General features: G+C 38.6%; 2 protein-coding genes across 2 annotated transcripts; one reads left to right on the top strand and one right to left on the bottom strand.

Moving 5' to 3' along the window:
- Positions 1-1,877: 1,877 nt before the first annotated feature.
- CUNH5orf34 (chromosome unknown C5orf34 homolog) lies at positions 1,878-17,834 on the bottom strand. Its single transcript, XM_070935907.1, has 13 exons — positions 17,755-17,834; positions 15,370-15,606; positions 13,832-13,921; positions 10,076-10,710; positions 8,829-8,930; positions 7,888-8,008; positions 6,589-6,680; positions 5,034-5,103; positions 4,778-4,948; positions 3,649-3,743; positions 3,033-3,125; positions 2,693-2,733; positions 1,878-2,246 (listed from the first exon to the last, which is right to left on the bottom strand). Exons 2-13 carry the CDS (start codon positions 15,562-15,564, stop codon positions 2,008-2,010), a joined length of 1,944 nt encoding a protein of 647 aa, XP_070792008.1. The 5' UTR covers positions 15,565-15,606; positions 17,755-17,834; the 3' UTR covers positions 1,878-2,007.
- A 1,994-nt stretch (positions 17,835-19,828) lies between these two features.
- On the top strand, positions 19,829-21,600 carry LOC139310402 (zinc finger BED domain-containing protein 5-like). Its single transcript, XM_070934559.1, is given in 4 exon segments — positions 19,829-20,249; positions 20,252-21,232; positions 21,235-21,409; positions 21,411-21,600. Coding segments are annotated over 4 exon segments (1,767 nt in total).
- Positions 21,601-21,837: the final 237 nt, after the last annotated feature.

The following is a 21,837-nucleotide window of genomic DNA, read 5'->3' as shown; positions in this document are numbered from 1 at the left end:
TCAAGAGAGCAAGGTCTTCAGATGTCTGAAGTAGGATAATGTGAGGGTAGTCAGTTGTGTCTTCAATGAGAACTTTGGGTTCAGTTTGTTTTGCCAATTTATGGTTTCTTTGGTTGTTCATGTTCAAAAGCTTTTATATTTTCCTATTCTGCTTCTTCAAAGCCCAAGTTTCGCTACCATAGTCACAGAGAAAACAATTTCCAAAACAATTCTGCCTTTGTAGGTTTAGATATATTCTGGCATCTGAATATTTTCTCTTAAGGCCTTCATGGCTGCTGTACTGAGTGATCGTCTGTGAGGTATTTCTTGACTGCTGATTTCTTTTATGTTGATGTTGATCCTAACAGAAGCTAATTAAATACTTTCATTATCACTTCTTTTTGTATCTGTTATGATTAATTAGATCTTTTTTATATTTAATTTTAATCTAATTTCCCAATAGGTTTTCTCTATCTATCTATCTATCTATCTATCTATCTATCTATCTATCTATCCATCCATTTTCCACCTCACCCATCTCACCTAATTTACAGTGGAAAGTGAGTTCTATATTAATAAAGGCACATGCCATAAATAAGGCTTTGCTCCTATTTCGATATTTATTTAAAACATGTATAGTTCAGGAATTTATAGTTCAGGAGTTTATTTAAGAAAAAAGCCCACCAACCTATTAAGTCTAAATATAACACTCATTGAAATGCTTATATCCTAAGGATGTTTCCTAATATAAAATAAAATCTGTGTGTTTCTTGTAACTACCAACAAATACTTTCCCCCTATTTCGACTCATCTCACCTGACCAAGCAGGGAGGTTATGTGGTGGGTCTCATTGGCTAAAGGAAAAGTCTCTCCTCTGTTGTTGACGCTGCCCTATGTAACATCTTGTCCCCAGAGGGGAGGCAGGCTCCCGCTCTCCTGGCCTTCCAAAAAGACCTGACATGGGGGTCTAAGAGTGACATGCAAGTTTGGGGATGGTTAGTGGCTGGAGAGTGCTCCCTCTAGTTTTTAATCTTATTTCACTTTTTTAATTTCTGTAACTCTTAACTATGTCTTTAGTACTGTTTTTAATTATGTCACTTTTCATGGTTTTTATTTGTAAACCACCCAGTCACTTAAGTGATATGAACAGTATAGAACAGTGATGGCTAACCTTTTTCTTGTCGTGTACCGAAAGCTCGTGCTGTGCCCATAATGCAATGTGCCCCCCTTGCACATGCATGCATGACCCCGACTCCCCATGTCCCGCCACGCATGCGCATGTGACCCCCTGCCTCATTTTGGGCCTAGCAGGCCTCCCTGCAGCCTCCTGGGCCGAAAAATGGGCCTGGGGGGGCACTGCACCCCTCGCGCATGACCCCCTGCCCACCTCCCTATCTCCCACGTGGCCCACCCCCAGCGCATCCTGAAAATCAGCTGGCCGGCGGGAGGCAAGCATGCGCGGTAGAGCTGAGCTAGGTGATGGCTCATGTGCCCACAGAGAGGGCTCTATGTGCCAGCTGTGGCACCTGTGCCATAGGTTTGCCATCACGGGTATAGAAATTTGATGAATAAACAAACAAACAGGTGAGTAAATGGCTTAAAGCTAAAACGCAGCCTCATTCAAGGTTTGCTTTTAAATGTAGAAGACTCACTTTCCAATCTGCTTGGCATCACCAAAGAAACAACTCTGATACAGAAAAGACATTAAAAAAACCCCACAACAGACATGACTGCAATTTACTTATCAAGCAATAAAGTACTGTGCCAATTTGATTAGAACATATTGTCTTGATTAGGCCTTTTTGTGGACTTTGAACAATATTGAGAAAACTATATAAAAAAACAAGTCCACAGCGTTAGATGTCCATATGTGGGAAATTTTATTTGGGTATCTCGGTGAAGCCACATTTCACATTTCTTTCTAATTTAATATTTAATCTTAAAAAAAATAAATTATGATTTGTCATAATTTATATAAATTTTATATAATCATCTGTGAAGCTAGGGACCATTGCTTTTTCAGTCAGATTAAAGACGGACAACCTCCCTTGAAATATTTTTGACTCCACGCTTTGTGGAAGAAGCCAGAAGAGAGTCAATATCATTTATAACTTTTGAAGTTTTTTCCAGAGACTCAGTTATGTTCTTGATATTGACATCTTCTGCCAAAAACACTTCTTTTGATACACTTTCTGTATCTAGGTCAGATGACAAATTTCTTCCCACAGTTGAAATCCGACTTGGAATATTGCTGTTGTCGACTAAAACTGTAGTATGTAGTTAAGGAGAAACAAGATACTAAATACAGCCACTTCTCTCTTCTGTTACTCAAATTAGAAGGAACTTGTTGAGTTGCTTTTCACTGTATCGTATTCTGCAATGCCAATATATATGTATATAAAATTTTACAAAAACTTCCCTTTGACTGTGTCTCTGTGAACTTGGAACACAACTAAACACGCACATCACAATTTAGAATTTGGAATATTTCATTAAATAATTCATATCCATAGTTAATGATAAGTATGGCATAACAAACATTGTCACAAGAAAGTCTGTACCATATGGATGTTATTGTTCCTAGCTATTTATTGCTGCTTTGACTGGAAAACTGAATTAGAGTTCCCAATAGGGCAATTATTGGATGCATCAAACCAAGAATTATCTATTTTAAGAAGTGTTGTGAGGATTGAAAAGGTGTAGAAAAGGATACAATTGAATCGTCTTATTTTTTCAAGCTCAGCCGCAATTGACCTATGAGAAAAAAAGAAAAACCTAATTAAAATGAACAGTGTAATATTAGTAAAATCTAGTAGAATAGAATGTCCCTCTAGAAAGTGAACACTAAAAGTTTGTTTCATTGCTTCCATTTAATATACTTCTAAAAAAAATAGGAATTACTGGAAAGTGAATGATGTTTTGCTACTAATTTGCAGAACAAACTGTACTTTTAATTAAAATGGAAAAAAGACCCTTAATAAATCCAATGGATGGCTTTTATAAAGCATCACTGCAGATTTGAGAATATTCAGGGTTGTTTTAGTTAAGAATACCAGCTTTGTTGTTGAATGGATTCTTTTGTATTAGTATATGTCTCTCTGTCCTTGTTCAGGCTTTTGCACCATTCCACCACTGTTGTGATATATCTGCATTAAAGAAAAAGGTTTTGTTACATCTGGTGTAAATGGGAAACAGCTTTTAAGGACTCATGGCAAATGTGGAGCATCTTATGAACATCAATTAAGTTAGTAAAAACTAATAAAAAATAAAGAGCAGAACAAAAATGCAGGAAAGTCAGTAACTTCTATGGGCTTATCAGCAGAATGGATGAGGGCTGCATGAAAGTGATGGTGACATAAGAGATAGGAGGGACATGAGTGTTTAATCGTGGAAACTATTTTGGCAACAGTAGAAGGACATATTCCTTGTACCGCTGCATATAATAATTTTTTCTGTGATTATCTGCTAACTTAAGGATTGCACAAATCTTAATAGTTATGTAACATAACACAAAGAATTCTGGAGAAAAAAAATGTAATTTTTGAAAAACTATCAACAACTATACAACTACTTTTAATATCTACCATATTTTAAAAAGTAATTTGTAAAACAACTTCCACCATCTTGGTTTTAGAGAAGTTTAAGTCTCCGAAAATTCTCCACAAGTACCTCTCATAGGGCCCAGGATGATCAATCTGGAACAGCTGTTGTGCTCCTTCAGGACAAGTCAGTTTACACCAACCTGCATTGTTCTCTTGAGGATTCTTGGACAAAAGAACAAAAAATAAAATAGGAAAGAATGTCTACTCTCCCTGTCCACTGTAATTTATTCTAGGTCATGTTGATTTCCTAGTCTATTTCTAAACTGGGGGAACAGGTAGCTTTCTGGATCTTCTGCAAGATGGAAGACTTAAAGACTCTAAACATCACATGGAAGACACTGAACTACTTGCTCAAGACTGAAAATGCTTGCTGCCCGACATGCTATAAGCATGGGAGGGATTTAATGCTAATCTTCCATTAAAACTATTTTTTCCCTATTTACAGTGTTCCTGCCACATGCATGCGCGTATAAATAGAACATAAAATAAAATCATCACTGGAGGCTTTCAAGAAGAGATTGGACTGCCACATGTCAGAAGTGGTGAAGGGTCTCCTGCTTGGGCGGGGGATTGGACTAGATGACCTACAAGGCTCCTTCCAACTCTGTTAATCTAATCTTATGTAAAAAGTCTATTCTGGGCAGTGTTGAACACAGGACAGGCATTGGACATTTTAATGTGTCCGTCCCCCCCCTCGCCCCTTCCTCCAGGTCCATGCATCTTAAAGTTGCCAAGGTCGAGAAACACTGTTTTACAAGGCCATATGTTAAATAGCCAATCTTAAAAGTTGCCAAGGATTGTTTATAGGATGGGAACTTGGGCACTTATTCTGATCTGATTCGATTTATCCAATGATCCTTCTTGGTATTTCTTTAAATATGAAATAAATAACTTTACCTATTGCTCACCTGACTGCTCTTTAGAAGGTCAGATCCTGAAGATGAAACTCAAATACTTTGGCCACCCAATGAGAAGGAAGGACTCCCTGGAGAAGAGCCTAATGCTGAGAATGATTGAGGGCAAAAGAAGAAGGGGACGGCAGAGAATGAGGTGGCTGGATGGAGTCACTGAAGCAGTCGGATTGATCTTAAATGGACTCTGGGGGATGGTAGAGGACAGGAAGGCCTGGAGGAACGTTGTCCATGGGATCACAATGGGTCGGACACAACTTTGCGACTAACAACAACATTGCTCACCTGTGATCTTCCAGAGTGAGAACTGAAATCCCACTCCATATTCAGGACTATCCCATCACAAAATACAGCATATATCTTCTTATCTGAATACGCAAAGAATCTTCCTACATTAGGAACAAATGTTTCAGCCACAGGGAGTGGTAACACTTCTCTTCCACCTGTATCAGAAGACTATTAAAAAACAAGTGAAATCAAATAAGATACATTTTACTTGTATTAACTTATGCTAGTATTTGATTATCACATTCATACCTACCAACTTCCAGCAGCAAACATTACAATTATGTGTCAAGGAAAGCATATTCTCAAGATCATGTTGAAAAACTCTAATTAGAAAAATAAAAAAGAGAGATTCAAATTTCACTTTAAATTGCAAGCCTTTTAAAACATTTAAATCAGGGGTGAAATCAGGCAGGTTCTGACAGGTTCTGGAGAACCAGTAGCGGAAATTTTGAGCAGTTCGGAGAACCGGTAGCAGAAATTTTGAGTAGTTAGAGAACCGGCAAATACCACCTCTGGCTGGCCCCAGAGTGGGGTGGGAATGGAGATTTTGCAATATCCTTCCCCCAGGAGTGGGAGGGAATGGGGATTTTGTAGTATCCTTCCCCTGGAGTGTGGAGGGAATGGAGATTTTGCAGTATCCTTCCCCTGCCACGCCCACCAAGCAATACCATGCCCACCAAGCCACGCCCACAGAACCGGTAGTAAAAAAATGTGGATTTCACCACTGATTTAAATGTATTACTCATACTGTTCATTGCTGTTAATTATTACATATTAACTTAATTTTAATAATGTTTTGAAGTTCTAAATTAACACAGGATATTTTACTACATGTTAGCTCACTAACTAATGATGTTACTTTGAAAAAATAATTACTGTTATAATGCTTCTAACCCTCTACCCTATTTATTTTTAGTTTTCCATTTTTTTCTGGTTTTCTTCTTGATTGTATTGTTAAATATCTGATGAAATAAAAATGTTTGGAAAAAAATTATAACTACCATTTTATGCCCAGTGCCTTATGCTAGAATGAGCAGTAGGGAGAGGGGTCTAACGCATAATTGCTTGATGATTTGCAGTAAAGCTTAGCAAAAATTTTAAATTCCTAGCTATTTTTCTTTAGAATCAAGGTAGATTTATTTTATATAGCATTCATATAGAGGTAGTCCTTGGCCAGCAAGCATTCATTTAATGACTGTTCAGTTACAATGACACTGAAAAAAGTGACTTATGACCAGTTTTTGCACTTACGACTGTCACAGCATGCCCAGAATTAATCTAGGTTCATGGATTTTGGTACTTTGAACAGTTTTCATTAACTGTTGTCCTTTTGTCAATGTTACTGAAAGTGACTAAACGTTATTCCAAATTACCTTGAAAACTGAATGGTATAATCTAAATAAAGGGACGCGGTGGCTCAGTGGCTAAGACACTGAGCTTGTTGATCGAAAGCTCGCCAGTTCAGCGATTCGAATCCTTAGTGCCACGTAACGGGGTGAGCTCCCGTTACTTGTCCTAGCTTCTGCCAACCTAGCAGTTCGAAAGCACGTAAAAAATACAAGTAGAAAAATAGGGACCCATCTTTAGTGGGAAGGTAACAGTGTTCCATGCGCCTTTGGCGTTTAGTCATGCCGGCCACATGACCACGGAGACGTCCTTGGACAGCGCTGGCTCTTTGGCTTTGAAACGGAGATGAGCACTGCCCCCTAGAGTTGGGAACGACTAGCACATATGTACGAGGGGAACCTTTACCTTTACTTTAATCTAAACAAATGAACAAATATTTAAAAGAAAGCAAAGTGCCTCACCTTACTGACTGTGTTATTATTGTCCCTACAGAGTAGAGACTCCCAGGGACATCTGGTGGTAGACTGCTTACAGAATACATAGTTTCTTCTATCTAAACGATGAATGTAATAGGAAAAAAAAATAACTATTTACAAAAGCGCTAACCAACAAAGTAAGTACAACAGATCATTAAACTATTGGACGCCAAATCAACAGTTGTTCATTATACTGTTTAAAGCAATTTGTTCCTTTGGTGTTAAATGACGTCCAATGACGTCAGGAGCCTGGATAGCTCAACAGACAGACCTCTGTAATTTAACACCAGCTGTCTGCAATTAAAGTAAGATCGAATCTTGCCAGGCTCAAGGTTGACTCAGCCTTCCATCCTTTCTAAGGTAGGTAAATTGAGGACCTAGTTTATGGGGGCAATAAGCTAACTTTATATAAATATACAAAAGTATGAAGGCTATTGCTTAATGCATTGTAAGCCGCCCTGAGTCTCCGGAGAAGGGCGGCATATAAATCAAATTAAAAAAAAAAATTGCTCTAATCTCTTGTTTTTGTGACATATGCCACAGATAATTGTAGGTCTGATGCAGCTCTGTCAAAAATAAAAACTAAAAGTGCAAGACTGCCTATAAGACTGTTGATAGGTGTAGGGATTTCAACATGAACATAAAGCACCTTGGTTCTGACAGTAAATCCAGGAATTAATGTGGAAGTAGGATTATCTGCTTGGAAAAGAAAAGAAAAACTGATGGTGGGGAATATTCTAGGAAAATGGGAAATTGGGTAATATAAGAAGGAACCATGTTACCAGTTTGATTTTGTTTGGAAAAGGTATTTGGTCGCAGACTATGACAAAATGGGTTTCTTAAGACAGAGTTAAGGGTCATTATGTTAGAAGCAGTCAGGATAACTTGCTCTTTGTTATCTTCTGTTTCATGAAAGGAAAACCAAACATTTAAACCATGGTTGCAGGTCTAGACATCAAAAATCTCACATCTGATTTAAATAATTGTAAGAACCCTAGGTACAAAGAATTGGACATACAGTATATGAACAAACAAGTAAAAAATTACTAGATGCACTAATAGTCTATACAGTCTCGGCTTTGTTGTTACCTGCAAAGGGGCAAGAAAAGAGTACTGTGTACACACCCACACCCACACCCAGAGTACCTCTCCTTCCCTCGCTAATTTGTTAGCCATGGTTCTTAATCTATCACAATCCTCATTTTAAATGGGTTAGTTTTACAGCGTTCTTGAAAAACAGCTATTATAAAATATTCAAGAAAAGTTTTACTTGCTGTTACTTACCTGTTTGGTTTGTGGGTTAATACAATAACGGGTGAAGTATTTCCCCAAAAAGAAACCTTCTGATTTAAAGACTGATCCATCACCAGGATAGATTTCTATGCTTCTAAGTCCAAGAGAAAACCTAATAGAAAGTATGGGTCATTAGCTCCACTATGTTTTTATTATCTCAATAGGTTACATAGATTAATTGTAGACAAATTCAGATCCGATTCTGGAAGAAGGCTAACAGAACCCCATTCAGATTTTTTAAAAAAACACTCATAGTCTTATTGATCCATGGAAGAAAGAATTACAATCTGTAATTAAATACTGAAATTAAAGAAATATCAAAAGGTTAAGCAAGTTTTTCCATTCTCTTGAACAATTAATAAATTAAAGTATTACAAAAAACCAGGGTTAAGGAACATGGTGTAAGTGGAGTAGGGGGTGATGTGATATGGCAGCTGAAGGAAGGCGGGAGCAGGTCTGTTCGAGCAGGGGGAAGGGAAGGAGGATATGCTGTGCAGGAAGGCCTGAGGTGTTTGTGTGCGGGAGGTGTTACCAGAACAACTTGTGACCTTCTCTGCTGGTTTCCTCCATTAGCTTTGCTTGTGGGAAGCCAGCAGGGCAGGTTGCAAATACTGATCATGTGACCATGGGATGCTACAACCGTGTAAGCGCAAGCTGGTTGCCAAGCGACTGAATCATGAGCACATGGCCATGGGGGAACTGCAATGTCAGGATTCAACCTAAGTAGCACTTGTTCAGTGCCATCATAACTTCAAACAGTTGCTCAATGAGTGGTTGGTAAATAAGGACTGCCTGCTCATTATACTGGCACACCGATGCTCATTAAAAATCTATAATTATTATTTTGTAAATTCTTCAGTGTTCTTACCATTAAGTAAGAATACACATTTATTAGTCTTTAAAGCTCCTTTCATAAACACACATGCGCATACCTGTAAATAATACCCTTGCTCCAAAGTACTTTGATAGGTTGTGAGTATGAGTGATATCCATCCTCCTCCTGTTTTTGTTCAAAAATATCAGTGAAGGTCCACCTGTGGATCAAATCAACAATGTTTTTTAAAAAAACTATTATATTTTTATTAGACTTACATAAAGCATATTTCAATACAGTGGTATTTATACACTGTTGACCAGAGATTATGAAAGCTCTAATGTTTAGACGACTTAGACCTTTAAAGATAGAAAAAATGTAAATAGAAGAGTATTAATTATGATTTGAATTTTGATGATACTTGGAGAAAATTACTCCCATTATCTGCATTGGTATCAGAGGTAGTATTCAGCAGGTTCTGACCAGTTCTGGAGAACCGGTAGCGGAAATTTTGAGTAGTTCGGAGAACTGGTAAATACCACCTCTGACTGGCCCCGCCCCCATCTATTTTCTGCCACCCGAGTCGCAGCTGATCCGGAGGAAATGGGAATTTTGCAGTAACCTTCCCCTGGAGTGGGGTGGGAATGGAGATTTCACAGTATCCTTCCCCTGCCATGCCCACCAAGCCACACTCACAGAACCGGTAGTAAAATTTTTTGAATCCCACCACTGATTGGTATGGATGTTGGTATGATTTTAAACAGATTTTTAGCTATTTAAAAAGCAGTTTTTAAAAAAACTGAAATAAAGGACACAGACATTTTAATCTTACGAGACCACCTGCTGCAACCGATAACCTCCCACCAACCAATATGCTCTCACAGAGTAGGCCTACTCATAGTACCATCATTAAAACAATGTCGTCTAGTAGTTCCAAGGGAGAGAGCCTTCTCTGTGGGGGCACCTACTCTTTGGAACAAAATACCCCCTGGAATACGAATAATCCCAAATCTTCACACTTTCCGACATGCCCTGAAGACCTTTCTGTTTCAACAAGCAGGGCTAGCATAAACATCTAAATTCTATGCCATGGTCTTAGCAGATACACTAAGTTGACTCAATTTATTATTTACTATTTATTAATATATATATATATATATATATATATATATATATATATATATATATATATATACACACACACACACACACACACACACACACACAGAGAGACACACAGACACGAAATCTTATTCTGTTCACCACCCTGAGTCCTTTGGGAGAAGGGCGGTATAGAAATTCAATAAATAATAATAATAATAATAATAATAATAATAATAATAATAATGAATAAAACTAGTTTACCTGTGTAGAAATGGAGCATGACAACTGAGAGGTAAAGCTGAAGGTAGACATGTAACTGTGTCAGCCATTCTGCATTCATTAGCAAGATCCAGGCTTAGGCTATCGTCTTCATTCTTTCCATTAGAGCCAACTTCATTTCTACTATGTGACTGATAGATTCTTAATGCTAATGACAAAGGGTACCTCCATTCTTCAGGGCAGGATGACACTGATATATGCTGTATAACCCTACAGTATTCAAATAAACTCTTCTGGGAAGACTGAGATATCTTATCTTCTTTTTGCACAGCACTTGAATTGTTCTCTTGTGCACAATTTTCTCTAACTACATTGTCCTTCATTTTTATCCCTAGCAGCCTTGAACAAGTTTTTAAGTCAGAACTTTGGCTGGAACTTTCATAACTTGCTTGGGCTGACTTACAGGAGCTCCTCTTTGAAAACGATGGTGGGATTGTCAGCCCCTCGCTTACTCTGCATAAAAACTCCACCGTAAATTCTTGCTGAAGCTCTGGTAAAAAAAGAGAAGCATGTCCATCTAAAGATGTGAGTTTCACATTGCCATTTAGCAGATGCATTTCCTCACTAGCCCTATGAAGGCCAGGCCATTTGGCTTCAGTGACATCCGTGAAAATAACCTGCAGAAGAGATTGAGTTTGAAAGTTCTGATTAGGCTTTCCCAAAGCCCTGCCAACAGCAGATATAAAAAAAAAAGAGATAAAGAAAGGCTTGTATTTCTCTGTTCATATCCTTTGGCTAATAGGAAAGAATAAATTTACCGTATTTTTCAGAGTATAAGATACTCCAGACTATAAGACACACCTACTGTACCTTTTTGGGGGAGGAAAACAAGAAAAAAAAATCTGCCTCTGCCTCCTAGCAATTTGACTCCTTGCAGCAAACAGCGGAGGCTGAAAAAGGGGCGCGTGGAGGTGGCAATTGGCAATGGCAATCCCTGCAGCCTGAAACAGCTGATGGTCGGGAGGCTGATCCAACCGACAATCAGCTGCTTGTGCTAATCAGACTGTGCTGAAGCTGAAACTGAAACAGGCTGTTGCTGTTAGGAGGCAAATTGCTGTGAGGCAGAGGCAAAAGGCGGGGCTACATTCGGTGTATAAGACGCACCCAAATTTTCACCCTCTTTTAGGGGGAAAAAAGTGCGTTTTATACTCCGAAAAATATGGTAGATTAACTCGGGGTATTTTTTCTGAACTGAGCAAAAGAACAGGGGACCATATCTAACCCCACTTATCCTGGCGTAATGCAAATTCCATCACAACTCTTTCTCTTTTATTTTTTTTCTGGGATGAATCTTCTGGTCTTAGAAACTGCCAGCTACCAAGGTGCAAGACTGCCTATAAGACTGTTGATAGGTGTAGGGATTTCAACATGAACGTAAAGCACCTTGGTTCTGACAGTAAATCCAGGAATTAATGTGGAAGTAGGATTATCTGCTTGGAAAAGAAAAGAAAAACTGATGGTGAGGAATATTCTAGGAAAATGGGAAACTGGGTAATATAAGAAGGAACCATGTTACCAGTTTGATTTTGTTTGGAAAAGGTATTTGGTCGCAGACTATGACAAAATGGGTTTCTTAAGACAGAGTTAAGGGTCATTATGTTAGAAGCAGTCAGGATAACTTGCTCTTTGTTATCTTCTGTTTCATGAAAGGAAAACCAAACATTTAAACATGCAAATTCCATCACAACTCTTTCTCTTTTATTTTTTTTCTGGGATGAATCTTCTGGTCTTAGAAACTGCCAGCTACCAAGGTGGTATAGAAGTGCAATGGGAATCTCAAGTCGCAGCTTCCCTCTTTGGAGGTCAACAATTTCAATTTTAGAGAAGGAAATTCACTATCCTATGGAATTTGGAATGCTATCTCAGGAGGTATAAGATTGTAGAAAAAAATAAATATAAGTGGAACAGAGTAGATAATGGAACTAAGAGATGTAGCTTGCAAACATTACAGTTTATCCAAACAAAGATAATTTCCAGGAATTTTCAAGGATTATTATGGATAACAAAAAAATGATAATATTACAAAATTAATTTTTATATAATTTAGGAGGTATTTGTGATAAGGGACTTAAACCTAATGCACTTCTTCTAGCTGCAATAAGATGGTATCAGACCTTCAATACAGGAATTAGGATTTGACTAGGAAACCCATGTCACATAGGCCAATACAACATTTATTACAGTTAGAGTAACAGAATCTTGAAAGGGCTTCTCCACTCCTTTCCTTTATCTTCTTGTGAACTAGGAAGGCATCTGTCTCAGACATGTTACATTCTTGCCTTGTACTCAGGCCTTTTTTATTTGACCATGGCCTCGATAACAACTCTTTTTGTCCCTCAAGACCATTCTCTCTTCCCTCTACAGATAAAAATGATTCATTAATAGAAGTATAGCTGAAATTTTTAAATATGGAAAATAGGAATGGATCAGTTTTCTTGATGTAATTATTTATAAAGAAATTATGTAAATCAGATTCCAATTATGGGAATGTATACATTTCAGAACCTAGTAACACCTTAAAATAAAAACCATGTTTTATCAAATATTCTTAAGAACATATAGAACTGCTTCATTATGGATTTTAGGATTACTTGTCAGTAAGAATGATTAATTATTTATTTTATATATATATAAAAGATATAAAGATATATAAAACCCACGGTGCGCAGTGGTTAGAATGCAGTACTGCAGGCTACTACTGCTGCCTGCCGTCTGCCTGCAATTTGGCAGATCGAATCTCACCAGGCTCAATATTGACTCAGTCTTCCATCCTTCCGAGGTCTGTAAAATGAGCACCCAGATTGTTGGGGGTAATACGCTGACTCTGTAAACCACTTAGAGAGGGCTGTAAAGCACTGTGAAGCGGTATATAAGTCTAAGTGCTATTGCAACCAAACAACCAAATGTATAACCAAGTCAGTAAAGAGTTCAGCAGAGTGAGTGACTCTGTCAGATCTGGGATAACTTTTAGAGTCAAGACGATTTTCCTTTATTACCTGTTTTGAACAAGCCTGAGAACCTGGTATAGAGGTCAATCCCCACTTAGTCCTCCAGTAAAAAGTGAGGTGGTGAACTACAGGGGCTCACATGGAAAGCGTCACACTATAAAACTTAGTAGCAAACCCAATCAAAGCATATTTCCCAAAGTGACTGAATGCAATACTCAAGGCTGATCTGCTCAATTGGAAAGTCACTATTGGATAATGAACTTCAAACAAATCCCAACACAAACATTAAGCATGATTGGAGGAAATTGGCAGCGCGTCTGTAGAGCAAAAGATGGAAACTCTTAACCCATCTGGGATTATGGGTTTCCTGATTTATCAGCAATGAACTATGACACGAGGACAGCGTATTGTGCAAACACAGATGTGTACTAATTTCTTTTTTATCTGTACTTCCAAATGAATCAGTATAACTATGTTATTGTCTATTTACTTATTTGTTCCCTATGACTATAGTTAATTGTTGTACTTTATGTCCCTATGACTATAGTTAAGTGTTGTACTTTATGATTCTTGATGAATGTATCTTTTCTTTTATGTACACTGAGAGCATATGCACCAAGACAAATTCCTTGTGTATCCAATCACACTTGGCCAATAAAGAATTCTATTCTGTTCTGTTCTGTTCTGTTCAATTCAATTCAATTCATCCAATAAGATAACACATAAAATTAGCCAATCAAATATTTCATTGGAATCCATGTTTGTTTCCAAACACGTACTCAAAACTTACATTTTTCCTTTCTGGAGGTATAATGTCTGAAGGTAAATAGGGTCGCTCAGAGTACTGATTTCGGAAATCTATTGCCCGCAAGAGTTGTTCCTAAAAAAAAAAAAAAAAAAAGGAAATAAAATTTGATTTTATATATTGGCAAAATCACTTAATTCTTACTCCTTAGCATTATTGCTATACAAGAAGTTCTTTTAAAATGTCATCCAGCATAATTTCTGATTTTAAAAGAAGAAAAAGGAGATTTTAACTTGTAATGGAAAGTAAGCAAAATCCATCTACTCTATCTTCGCACAGGTAATTTACTGGCATCCAGGTCTGTACCACACAAAGCTACAGTTGCAAGCTTTCAAGGGAGATTTGTTCACCAATATCATTCTTCCCATGAGGAATCCTAATCTAAGTGGATCAGCCCAAAGAATTCCTTAGTCCAGTTTTCTGTTCTTGTAAAACAGATGTAGCTAGACACTTATGGGCTGCGTAGAATTAGGACATGTATAGGACTGTATAATGATCACAAGTTTGATCCAAAAAATCTCACAATTTTAAAACTGGAACCAATACAACCTACAAGAACATTTTACACTTTGGGATGCTACTGTTTATTTTATTTTATTTTATTTTATTTTATTTTATTTTATTTTATTTTATTTTATTTTATTATTTTATTTTATTTTATTATTTTATTTTATTTTATTTTAATGTATGTATGTATGTATGTATGTATGTATGTATGTATGTATGTATGTATGTAATTTATATGCCACCCTTCTCCCGAATTCAAAATGTGTAACTCTTTAATTGATTTGTTTTGAAGGCTCAACATTGTCTTCACTGAATATCTTTTAAGCTTCCTCATACAGGTAGTCCTCAATTTACAACGGTTCATTTAGTGACCGTTCAAAGTTACAACAGCACTGAAAAAAAGTGACTTATGACCATTTTTCAGTTACAACCTTTGCAGCATCTCCATGGTCATGTGATCAAAATTCAGATGCTTGGCAACTGGTTCATACTTATGACATTTGCTGTGTCCCAAAGTCATATGATCACCTTTTCCAACCTTCTGACAAGCAAAGACAACGGGGAAGACAGATTCACTTAACAACTGGATTACTAATTTATCAACTGCAGGGATTCACTTAACACCTGTGGCAAGGAAGATCGTAAAATGGGGCAAAGCTCACGTAACAAATATCTCACTTAACAACATAAATTTTGGGTTCAATTGTGGTCGTAAGTCAAGGACTACCTGTACTACCCTCTTTGTGAATGATTTTTTTTTTTTTAAAGTTATGTTTATGTTTGGTTATAGTAGCACTTATATGATGATCACTGGGATTGATGATAGAAAGAATTGGTTTAAATAGAGCCGTAGTCTGCTGGTATGTCAGTGATGAATTTGCCTTCTTTGCTGACTTTTCAGAATTGCCAAATTTTTGCTCAGCCCTTTTCTTTAGACTTTAAGCAAAATATTTTCTACTCCAATCCTATTATCCCAGGTCTTTTTCTCTTGCTTAGAGAACGAAGGTTTCACTTACCCGATAGAGACTAATAGCAAATGGTGTCCTCTGACGAACTCTTTCCGGTGGCTGTATTGGGTGAGCAGAGGGCGGAATGGCCTTTTCAAATAAGTACTCTGATCCACACGGAGAAAGGAGCAATCTGGAACCATCTTCATAGTGGACTTCCACTGAATTATCTTCATAAAGGATCATGAGACTTTCCGACCCCATCACAACAATTAAAAACACATAAAGTGTTTTTACAAAGTGAATCTGTGAAAGGAATCACAACTGATTATTTAGCGTATAGGTGTGGATAAGGAATGGTATCAGTAATGTTACAGGTAGCCTTCACTTACCGACTATATGCTCAGTGACTGTTCAAAGTATGAAGGCTATTGCTTAACGCATTGTAAGCCGCCCTGAGTCTCCGGAGAAGGGCGGCATATAAATCAAATTAAAAAAAAAAATTACAATGGTGTAGAAAAAAGAGATTTATGACCAATCCTTAAAGTCACCACAGCATTCCCTTGATCACGCAATTGCAATTTGGGTACCTTGCAATAGGTTTGCATTTAGTCCCAGTGCTCTGCGATCACTATTTGCAACTTTCTCAGCTGGCTTCTCATAATCAAACTCAATGGGAAACTAGCAGAAAATTGTGGTCATGTGATTTGCAACATGACCACATAACAAACGTGGGTGATTCAGTTAACAACTGTGGCTGAAACTGATGAATTTATGGCGTAAGTCAGGCATAGTCATGTCATGTTTCGCTTCACAACTGTCTCTTAGCAATAGAATTGCTGAAAAAATTGTGGTAGGTAAGTAAGGACTATGTACAAATGTGTACTACAAAAGTGTACTATACTTTTGTTCAGCATTATGAACTCTACAAAAGTCCTCAGCAGGCTGCACAATCTCAAGCCCTATACAGACCCCAAATGGTTGAGTACATCCCCAAAGCAGGTGTCAGATTGTTACTGCTATATATGAACATGCATTGTGATTAATTTATTATATTAAATCAGTTTGTTTTTATCCTAGATTCATTCTTTTTAAAAAAAATCTGGCTCCATCTACTTGTTGCTGCTCTTAGTCGAAAAAAGTTAAAGATTCCATATCCTTTTCACCATGATATTAGGTGAAAAGAATGGCTTTCAAGGCATTGCGGTGTTTCTTCTTCTTGCTTTCTAAAAGCATTCATTCCTCTTATTGTTGAATTTATGCAAAAGTTGAAGTTCAGGCTTGGGTGTATCCATGATATCAACAGGAGCCCCCTCTGACTATATTTTTACTACTTTTATAATTAAGATTGTGGAGCAACACCAGAAATAAGAGCCTATACTTTTGTGGGGCTCCTCAGCAGTTGAACTGACGGATAAAAGACAGAAGGCCTTCCTAAGATATTTATTTGGAAATAAAAGTAAATGGCTAGGATATCTACACACACAACTATTTTGATCAGAATTTGACTACTACGGAATCTGTTCTAATACAATTTCCTTCAAAAATTGGATCACCAGGGAATAAAAAGTTATTTCACATGCTCAATAAACCCCTGCCTAGATTTGCAGATATACCCACTTAATTAAACTATTTTATTAATAATTTACTTGGAACAGCTTACATCCTGCAATGATGCCTGTAACACCACCAAACAGCATCTGCCTATCTCAAGTCCTTGGGAAGAGCTTGATAGGTAGATAAAATGCTAAATCCTGTCTAAATATTTGCCTGCCTGTGCAATGAACCATAATAACTTGGTCCCAGTGGTTACTGGGACACTGGGTACCATATCAAAAAAATCTTGGAGGGCACTTAGAAAATACGCACATTTGACAAAATTTCCATCTGGCAATCGCCAAAGGATATGGATTGCTGGGATTCACAGATATACTACGTCAATAGATATCCTACATTCTTGTGAATGAGTTCTTGTGGATAAAGAGCTAGCAGCTGTGACATCACATTGTTGTGATCAGGGAATAATAATTTATTAAAATTACCTGCCACCCAACTCTCAACGACTCTGTGGGGGGGGGGGGTGCGGGCTTACAACAAAGACGTTAACCCATAAAATCAATTACAAAAAAAGAAAGCTAAAAGATGGCAAACACGAGGCCAGGCGTGGTAAACCCCCCCCAAAATAAAACGGTGCAATGATTTTCAAGGAAAAAGGCTAATCGTACATTAGCTCTTACAAGCTAGAAAGAAGTTCGTTTTGCCTGGACCTCTCGCGCAACACGTTCGGACGACACCAGAGGAGGGAGAAGTAACTAAAAACTGAGGATTTCTTCTCCAGCAATCCGCCCAGACGAGAGCCTTTAACTCCTTGTCTACTCAGCCGCGGGAAGCAACGCAGCGCTAGTTAATCTTCCTCTGGTGCAAACGGGGAAACCCAGTCATAAACAACGTTACCTCGTTTAGGGCAGAATCACTCCACTAAAGTCCTCTTTCCTCGGGTTACGAAGAGCCGGGAAACCAACCAAAGAGCGCGGGGGGCAAAAGACTCAAAGGGCGGCGCTAAAGAGGAGGAGGAGGCCGGGATTCAAACGGACTAAAGCGCCTCTTTAGGGAAGGCGGAGTTTGGGAGGGACCCAGAAGGGGAGGATTTTTTTCGGATTTGCGGCGGCTTCGGCTTTCTCTTGAGTTACCGGTTTCTTTGAAAGGTAGGTGCTTCTCACTGCTAGTCCTTCCTGGATGAGAAAGGTTATGGGATTATTCCCCCAAGGTTGAAGGGTTTGGAGGTGTACTAGGATTTTGTATGGAACCTTGCGCATCCCCGGGAAATCAGCTTGTGCGTTTTGAATAAAGCAAAGGGCAACTCCATGCTTGTCAGGGGATGCAATGCTTGGAAGCACCGTCTGGGGCAGTGTTTCTCAACCTTGGTAGCTTGAAGATGGGTGGACTTCAACTCCCAGAATCCCCCAGCCAGCGTTGCTGGCTGGGGGATTCTGGGAGTTGAAGTCCACCCATCTTCAAGCTACCAAGGTTGAGAAACACTGCTCTCTACAGGTCCAATTGTTTATACCAGCGGTTCTCAACCTGTGGGTCGCGACCCCTTTGGGGGTCGAAGGGCCCTTTCACAGGGGTCGCCTAAGCCCTCTCTCGCCCCCATCCCCACGTCTTCACTCACCTTCACCCTCCGCCTCTGCTGGAGGGCTGTGTATCCCAGCGTGCAACACGGTGCCTCCCACTTTAGCGGAGAGAGGTTGCGTGCGTGTGTGTGCGCACGCTACACACTAGAATAGATTCTAGTGCAGGAAAAGTCCTGGGGAGATCCGGGACACTCCGCTGCTGCTGCCGCCGCCGCTGAGGCCTGCAGCTGCAAGAGCTCCACAGAAAAAGTTTGGGTGAATGACTTCAGGGATTCCCTGTGGAATCTGTGGAGAGAAAGAAGGAAAGGAAGAGAGAGAGAGAGAGAGAGAGAAAGAGGGAAAGAGGAAGGGAGAGAGAGAAGAAAGAATGAATGAAAGAAAAAGAGACAAAAAAAAAACAGAGAGAGTGAAAGGGAGAGGAAGGGAGAGAAAGTCCTTGATTTCTGGTCCAACTGGTTCAGAATGCGGCCGCGCGGGTGGTTATGGGCGCAACTCGTGCCCACGTGACACCCCTCCTGCGCGAGCTGCACTGGCTCCCAATGGTCTTCCGGGTGCGATTCAAGGTGTTGGTCACCACCTTTAAAGCGCTCCATGGCATAGGACCCGGGTACCTTCGAGACCGACTTCTCCCACCAATAGCCTCCCACCGTCCAGTCCGCTCCCACAGAGAGGGTCTCCTCAGGATGCCATCGGCCAAGTTATGTCGGCTGGCGACACCCAGGGGGAGGGCCTTCTCTGTGGGAGCCCCAGCCCTGTGGAATGAACTGCTCCCAGAAGTGCGTAAGATCTCTGACCTCCGGGAATTTCGCTGTACACTCAAGACCCTGTTGTTCCGCCAGGCCGGGCTATCAACATAATAATTTTAAATTGGGTGTTTTAAATTTTTGGGGTTTTAAATTGAGCCGAATTATTTAATAATTTTAAATAATTTTAATTGATGTTTGTCTTGTGCTTTTAATAGGCTGTACACTGCCCTGAGTCCTTTGGGAGAAGGGCGGTATAGAAATAATAATAATAATAATAATAATAATAATAATAATAATAATAATAATAATAATAATAATAATAATAATAATTTATGACCAGAATTGAGCCCAAAATTTTGGTTGCTAAGCAAGAGCATTGTTAAGTTTTTTTTTAATCGTATTTATGTATAAATGTTTTTATTTTGGCTGTTCACCGCCCTGAGTCCGAAAGGAGAAGGGCGGTATAGAAATTCGAATAATAAATAATAAATAAATAAATAAATAAGTGAGTTTCACCATATTTTACTCAATCCATGATCTCTCCTGGCTCTAACAGTCATGTGCAAGTTAGGGAAGAACTATGCCATGTATCATCTTTTGCATTATTAAAGCTATTGTTATATATTATTTTCATTAGCAAACCATCCCATGACAATTAAGAAAGTTAAGAAAAGAAAATATAGTGAGGATTTTTTACAGTATGGGTTTACCTCAATAATTATAGCAGGAATTGAGAAACCGCAATGTGTTATTTGTTGTGAAGTTCTATCAGCCGAATCTATGAAGCCGAACAAAATAAAACGCCATTTTTATAGCAAGCATCCAAGCTTTGCTGGCAAGGATATCAACTATTTTAGAAGCAAAGCTGATGGACTCAAGAAAGCTAGACTTGACACTGGTGGCAAGTACTACAATCAAAACGTAGCAGCTGTTGAAGTTTCATATTTGGTGGCACTCAGAATCGCCAGAGCTATGAAACCTCACACCATTGCTGAGGATTTATTGTTGCCAGTGGCCAAAGCCATAGTTAGAGTTATGATCGGAGATGAATTTGTTAAGTGCAATTTCCTCCTAACAACACTGTCCGCAGAAGAATAGATGACATGTCTGCTGATATTCTTGATCAGGTAATCCAGGAAATTAAATCTGCTCCACTTCCAATATTTAGTATCCAGCTTGATGAATCTACCGACGTTGCAAACTGTTCACAGTTACTGGTTTACGTGAGGTATATTAATGATGGCAACTTTAAAGATGAGTTTCTTTTTTGCAAACCTCTTGAAACAACAGCATCTGCACTTGATGTATTTGACACAGTTGGTTCATTTCTGAAAGAGCATAAGATCTCTTGGGAAAATGTTTGTGGTGTTTGCACAGATGGTGCTCCAGCTATGCTAGGATGTCGATCTGGATTTCAACGTTTGGTACTGAATGAATCACCAAAAGTCATCAGAACTCACTGTATGATTCATTGGCAAATATTAGCAACGAAGACGCTGCCACAAGAGTTACAAGAGGTAATGAAAAGTGTCATAAGTTCTGTCAATTTTGTAAAGGCGAGCTCTTTAAACAGTCGACTGTTTTCGCAACTGTGCAACGAGTTGGATGCGCTGAACAATGCTCTGCTATTTCACACTGAAGTGAGATGGTTGTCGAGAGGAAAAGTTTTAAAACGTGTTTTTGAGCTTCGTGATGAACTCAAAATGTTTTTTAATCAGAAAGCAAGACCGCAGTTCGAAGCACTTTTCAGCGATAAAAGTGAACTGCAGAAAATAGCTTACTTGGTTGATATCTTTGCCATCTTGAATGAGTTAAATTTATCATTGCAAGGACCAGATGCAACATGCCTCGATTTGTCTGAAAAGATCCGATCATTCCAAATAAAACTTCAGCTTTGGCAAAAAAAATTGGATGAAAATAAAATTTACATGTTGCCTACCTTATCTGCTTTCTTTGAGGAACATGATATTGAACCAGACAAAAAGATTATGATGATAATTTCTGTGAAAGAACACTTGCACATGCTTGCAGATGAAATTTCATTGTATTTTCCACCCCATTTGCGCTTGCCAGAAGCCCATTCACAGTCAAAGTTGAAGATGTTCCTGAGACAGCACAAGAGGAGTTCATTGAACTTATTAACAATGATGCAGCAAGAACTGAATTCTCTACAATGCCAGTTACAAAATTCTGGATCAAGTGTTTGCAGTCATATCCTGTTCTGTCTGAGACTGTTGCGCCTTCTTCTTCAATTTCCAACAACATATCTTTGTGAAATAGGGTTTTGCAGCTTGTTGGTTATCAAGTCTAAATACAGAAGTAGACTTGTTGTGGAAGAGGATCTTCGTTGTGCTCTTGCAAAGACTGCCCCGAGAATTTCTGATCTGGTGAGAAAGAAGCAATCTCAACCTTCGCACTGACATTGGCTTTTTACGCATACTGTTGCAAAATGTACCAATGTAGTTTACTGTTGTTGTATTAAAACTGTTATCCATGCTACACCATGCTTCAAGACAAAATTTCATTTATTTGTAATTAGAAATATTTCACAATATATAATTACATATTGTTTTTGTGATTAATCACTATGCTTTAATTATGTTCAATTTGTAACAATGAAAATACATCCTACATATCAAGATATTTACATTACGATT

This window comes from Pituophis catenifer, unplaced genomic scaffold, assembly GCF_029215685.1.
Source record: "Pituophis catenifer annectens isolate HBS135680 unplaced genomic scaffold, rPitCat1.0.hap2 SCAF_2, whole genome shotgun sequence".
NCBI classification, from domain to species: domain Eukaryota; kingdom Metazoa; phylum Chordata; class Lepidosauria; order Squamata; family Colubridae; genus Pituophis; species Pituophis catenifer.
The sequence above is the reverse complement of the archived record's forward strand: the minus strand, read 5'-3'. Positions and strand labels throughout refer to the sequence as shown.